The sequence below is a fragment of the Fulmarus glacialis genome, unplaced genomic scaffold (genome assembly GCF_000690835.1).
Source record: "Fulmarus glacialis isolate BGI_N327 unplaced genomic scaffold, ASM69083v1 scaffold12827, whole genome shotgun sequence".
In the NCBI taxonomy this organism is placed as follows: Eukaryota; Metazoa; Chordata; class Aves; order Procellariiformes; family Procellariidae; genus Fulmarus; species Fulmarus glacialis.
This window is the reverse complement of record NW_009221358.1, coordinates 52,182-58,084: the sequence shown is the minus strand read 5'-3', so window position 1 is coordinate 58,084 and position 5,903 is coordinate 52,182. Positions and strand designations below refer to the sequence as shown.

Below are 5,903 nucleotides of genomic sequence, written 5' to 3'. Positions count from 1 at the left end.
CTATTTTCAATTTAAAGCACTTCCAGAGCCATATGTAAGTTCCTCTATATACAGCAGCTTTGAGTGGCTTTCTCATCTGTGAACTTGTCCATATAAATAAACTCCTGGCACCCACATTTTTCAGTAGAGGAGTTCCACAGATCTAATCCCCACCACATTAAGAACCACCACTTCTGTTTTTTCTGAAGCTGCTTTCCAGCTTCACATGTTTACTCCTTGTTCTTGCATTAGGCATGATGGTGAACAGCCTGCCTCCATCCAGCCTTTCAATACAGCACATAATTCAATAGACCTCTATAGCATTCAATGCACACATTAAATCTAGAAGAGAGACAGTAGCTTAAACAGTTCTTCATCTTACTTTTGATCATCAGCTTTGCCTGTATAGGATCCTTTTCTAGGTCTGTTGGATCCTTCAGATGAGGGGGACAGAATGCTACACAGTACTTCGGAGACAGGCGAGCCACAGATTTACATGTTGTCATAACGTCTTGTTTTGTCCTCTATTCTAGTTTTAACACCCTACCTAAAGTTACCAGGCGAAAAGTAAGAGCAAGAAAAAACCCCACAAACATCTCAAAGAAAAGTAGCGCAGCCCATGTTAGTCAAATGGCTGACTAAACTCTTACTTGCAGGTTTATAGGACTACCCTTCAGAAGTCTTATCCAGGGGTTTTTCCCCAATCAAGAGTGATTGATGGCAATTACCCAGTGAGTAAGTTGTTCCTACAGAAAAAAATGAATTGCCACTTTCTCCAAGTCTAATGGCTGCAGCTGCAGCACATTAAATTGATTTCATCCAGCTTTTTTTCTTTAAACAATTCTGCTGTAATTTGTTAGTAATTTCTGTGGCAACAGCTAGATGTGTTTAACGAACGGCTGCTTCCTCCACTTAGCCTTTTGTCATTCTTTTGCAAGAAAATGGCATTATGTGTCACCTTTCATTTTATTTTGCTATGCTTCTGCAATTAGCTTTCACTTGTAAGACTAGAAATCACAATGTTACGGTAAGTCTGCTCTTGAATTAATTATTACAGCATGCTAAAATGAATAAGCACATCAGCATGATACACAACTGAAAAAGTAAAGTGTTACCGAAGCAGAACTACAAACCATTACCTGGAATACCAAATGTATAAGAATACTTTATTGGATGGGGGGGGGGTTTGGGGGGGGGGTGGGAAGTACAGGCTTATAGCATTTCTAAGAAGCCTTTTATAATTACGAAAATAACTTAGAATATAAATAAATTTTATATATATCAGATAGTTTCAACATACATAACATTAGACCACATAACGTAAAGGTACATAAACGCATGCCACCACCTTCATTGACTGCTAATCTTCTCAACTGTATTTATCTTTCATCCTTTTGGATAGCTTATGATCTGTCAATACACACGTGGTGGATAAAGGGTAAGGCTTGGTCTTTCTCTGCTGTAGTGGGTGAGTTATGCTAGTGATGAAAACAACCTGAAGAAAGTACATAGCACAAGTTCTCCCCTTTGAGTTATTAAATTGAAGGTTTCTTCTAAATTAAGGGGTTATAGCAAATGAATTCATCTGTAAAAATGTATTTTTTTTAATCTAGGAGCCGAATTTCCATAGGCATATTCAGCTATGGTCACTGTAATAGGTATCAGAGATAATTTAATATACACTAGAGACAGAGCACTTAACTTGTACACACTGCTTCTAAGTGGTCTTGAACATTAAACTCCTTTTACTTTCTGTGGGCCTATTATCTAGACATTTTCTAAATCATCAGGTCTGTTTTATGGAAAAATAAAATGTATCTTGCATGTATTCAGTTAATTTCAGTCCTGGGAAAACTAAAAAATACATATATGGTAATGGGCTATTCTAATAACAATGAGCAGGGCTGATGAGATGGCTGGATAATCTATCCCTGGTGAGTATTACAGTCATTAATTCAGTTTCTTGGTACCTGGCTTTCTGATAGGTAGAGCTCTGGCACTGTTTTTTTTTTTTCCCCCCTGATTATCTCTCTAGGCTACAGGATGACAAATAAGGGATTATTTTCAATTAGTGGGGTGTAAGAGAGTGGGAATATGCAGTGCAATAAATGCTTTGCGTGGATAGTTATTTCAGAGCACAAGGGCCGCCTTTTTTTAGCTTAACACACTATCTCTGGTGTAAGTATGTCCACACATGGATTTAATCAGAAAAAAAATACAATGCAGAGAAAGCCCGAAGTAATAAAGCCCTGATAATTCTCTATTTTTTCCCCCTCAAGTCACAAAGTCTTAAGGTAAGGTAAATTGTATCCCAATTTTTATAGCTAAGCCTATCCAAATCAAACTTTAAGGCATATAACTAATTAGCAAGAATTACCTTTGATAACAAGCATTTAAAAAAGTCACTTCTACTTGGCACCTGTTTAAGGCAGCCAACTGGTGGTATGTGGAGATACAGCACACAGTAGGAACAGTGTTGACACCTCCATACCGGTAAGCTTACTCTACTGTAAATAATGACAGCAATTATGGCACATTTCTAATGGCTTTGTCCTGAACTTACACAAGGAATTCACCTGATTCACGCAGAGGTGTACAGCTGTTGTGAGTGGGTAGCTGAGTTTGAGCCGTCCTTTGGAAAGGCAGGTCTTCAGCTAGCGTTCTTCTACCTGGCTCTCAGATCTAGTGGCTGTCCCACAAGATCCTATGAGTATTTCCCATCCTTGGCCATAACTAGATATTCAGCAGTGTCACCACTGCTTGTTTAAGGTCACTTACCTTCTCTTCTTTGAAGTTCTAATTTCTCACTGATGCTCAGTGTTCACCGCTAGAGGTGGGACCCTGCCATGTGCCTAATGGCTTGCAATCCCGCAAAGGGTAGCACAGTTAGCTAGTTAGCATGGGGGGAGCAGTAAAGCACATGCATGGACATGCAGAGGCGAGATACTTTCAATACTACAGCTGCTGATACCAAGCTTTGTAATCTTTCCTCACACACAACACAAAGGTTTTGTTTCCTGATGCTTAGGGTATCTACACAGGGTTCTCCATTAGTCGTTAAATGTACCACAGATGCAAGAAAGGCACAGCACGGGGAAACTGCAAGTACTTGGGCAACTTGGAAAGCATTTCTAGTTGAATAATGCATAATAGGTTCCTTGCAGTTAAGCAGACCTCCAACTCTTTAAATATATACAGTAGCATTTAATTTGTTTCCAACATTTTACATTAAACTTGGGTCTTCCACAACACACTACATCTGAAGCTGGCTAGCTTGTAGAGAAACAAGTGGTTTACTGATTTTTCTTTTTTCTTTTTTTTTTTTTAAACAACATAGTATTTACAATATTTACAAAAAGCAAAACAGAAATCCACATCTATACGTGGAAAAGCTTTACCGGCATTCGTGATGCTCCTTGATAATAGAGCTAAAGGCATTCTGATGTAAGCTTGTCTTCACTCTTTTTTCCCTTTGTCTTCTGTTGCAAAACCAAACTCTCACAACTTCTTTCTCAAGATTGAGCCCCTCAGCCATCCTCATAATTTCCTGAGAAGAAGGCTTACTTTGTTCTCCGAAGTGCCTCTCTAGGGCTTCTTTGGCAGCAATACTGGATAAAGGGATAAAATTTCATTTTTAAAAACTTTTCTGACATATTCAAGCTTTCACCACTAGTTCAGGAGAAGGGTCAAGTAAGAGCACTGAAGGTAGTGACTTGGTTTGTTTTCCTCTTTTTCTATGTAAAGAAAACCCACAGAGCTTAAAAGTATGCTATAGTTCTTTGCTGACATGAACAGGATCACATCATGCAGAATTTCAGCGCAGAGTAATTTAAAGGCAAAACTAGCATCAAGTTTGGTACAATTTCAGTGATAATCATGAAATATTTATGCTTGTGTTCTCTAGGAGATACAGCTACTAACTAGACATGAATGGGATCACAGCTATTGGAACAAGCCTGACCACCCATTCTGCCCCAGTCACAGCAGCGTCATAGGGGTTCAGCAAATGCACATTACTGGCGTTACCTGGTTGCATCAAATCATTTGGGTTTACAAAGGGGAAGAGCTCCATCACTTACAGTTTGGGAAATGCTGTATGTTTTATCAAGTTCTGCGCTTCATTTTGTAATAGAGAGGATACTAAAGTAGTTCTAGAAACCACAGAGATTATGGCGAGCTGCTTTAGCAATCATCGCGTTTTCTAAAAGTCTGCCTTAATCTATTCCTCAGAATCAGCAGTGACCAAAGTTGAGTGGTTCAGTAAACAAAATAAGTTAAGACTACTATCTTTTCTTATTGTCAGATAAAATTTGCTTCCCGTTTGTGTTACATATTCTCATGTAATATGACTATCTGCAACATGCTTGTGTGCCACCAGGATGCATCCAGAACTGGAGCAGTAGCTGTAATTTCTTTGGACACAAGAGGGCACTTCAAGCATTATTCTGGAAATGAGATGCTGGTATTTCTGTTACAGAAATATAGGAAGTATCTGCTGGAGTTCTAGTTATTTCATTACTTCATCTGTCATGTGTTGTTGGTCTTTCATTTACAGGTCAATTTTGCAATATTTACTAATGTTACTAAAACTACCTAACTAATAGCATGGTGTTCTGCAAACACAGAAGTATAGAAATATCACTATTTTTGACTAACAACTTCTTAGGCTTTGATCAAAGTATAAAATAAAATAACTTCCACAAATTCAAATTAAGTAGTTTTTGCTCAGGGTATAACTAACCTAACTTAGTTTGTGGGACTTTTGTTTTACCTCTAGTTTGCCTTCAAACATCCATTAAGAATTGCTAAGAGTAAGGCTGCAGTTCAGATAAAGTCCATGTCTCTGATTAGTTTCACGTCTTCAGACTGAGGTCCTATATGCCTTCAAAGGAACAATTAATATTTTCTTACTAAATGGGATTTGGTCCTGAACTTCCCCTCAGTTATCTGTGCCCTTGACAACCTGCCGTATTCGATACTCCCAGTGCAGTGGGGTTAGATGTAAAAGCAGGAATAATTAAAAAATGCTTAATAGAAGGACTTTTTTTCTCAATAGCTGTTAAAAAACAACACCAAAACCCACAATGTTGGATGAACAGTCTTCAGTGGGTTCCTCTAGCCAGGGGAAAACACCTAGGACAGAGATGCTCTCAACTCAGAGCTCTCATGCAGGCCATACTGCATAAACTGGGCAAGGTCTTGGCACTACTGCTCAAGTCCTTACTGGCTTGTAGAGAAGCTGAGAGCAGAAACTGGCCTCCTGAGAGTAAAGCTTCATCCTTTGTGAGGTGCTGTGAGGAGCAGATGAGCTATGAAGCATCTCCCATCCTAAATTCACTCCTAACTGAGAAGCATCCCCTCAGAGGAATACTTAATTCAAAAGTCAGAGAGAAATCACATCTTCATTTTATTCCTTATATCAAAGGCAATATGACTGACAAGATGCATCCCAGAGTCCTGAGAGAATTGGCCGATGTAGTTGCTGAGCCACTCTCCATGATATTTAAAAAGTCATGGCAGTCAGGTGAAGTCCCTGAAAAGGGGAAACATAATCCCCATTTTTAAAAAGGGAAAAAAGGAAGACCCAGGGAACTACAGGCCAGTCAGCCTCACCTCTGTGCCTGGGAAGATCATGGAGCAGATCCTCCTAGGAGCTAGGCTAAGACATATGGAGGACAGGGAGGTGATTCGAGACAGCCAGCATGGCTTCACTAAGGGCAAGTCCTGCCTGACCAACATAGTGGCCTTCTGTGATGGAGTGACTACATCAATGGACAAGGAAAGAGCTATGGATGTCACCTAGCTGGACCTCTATAAGGCTTTTGACACGGTCCTCCACAACATCCTTCTCTCTAAGCTGGAGAGATATGGATTTGATGGATGGACTTTCTGGTGGATGAGGAATTGGTTGGATGGTCACATCC

General features: G+C 39.6%; 1 protein-coding gene across 2 annotated transcripts in view; it reads right to left on the bottom strand.

The window, feature by feature from the left end:
• Nucleotides 1-3,373: 3,373 nt before the first annotated feature.
• The window catches only part of POU1F1 (POU class 1 homeobox 1), a 13,410-nt gene continuing 10,880 nt past the window's right edge, over nt 3,374-5,903 (bottom strand). For both annotated transcript variants that reach the window (XM_009581084.1, XM_009581085.1), the window contains exon 7: nt 3,374-3,587. In XM_009581084.1, coding sequence (XP_009579379.1) covers nt 3,374-3,587 — 214 coding nt within the window. The remainder of the gene's footprint in view (nt 3,588-5,903) is intronic.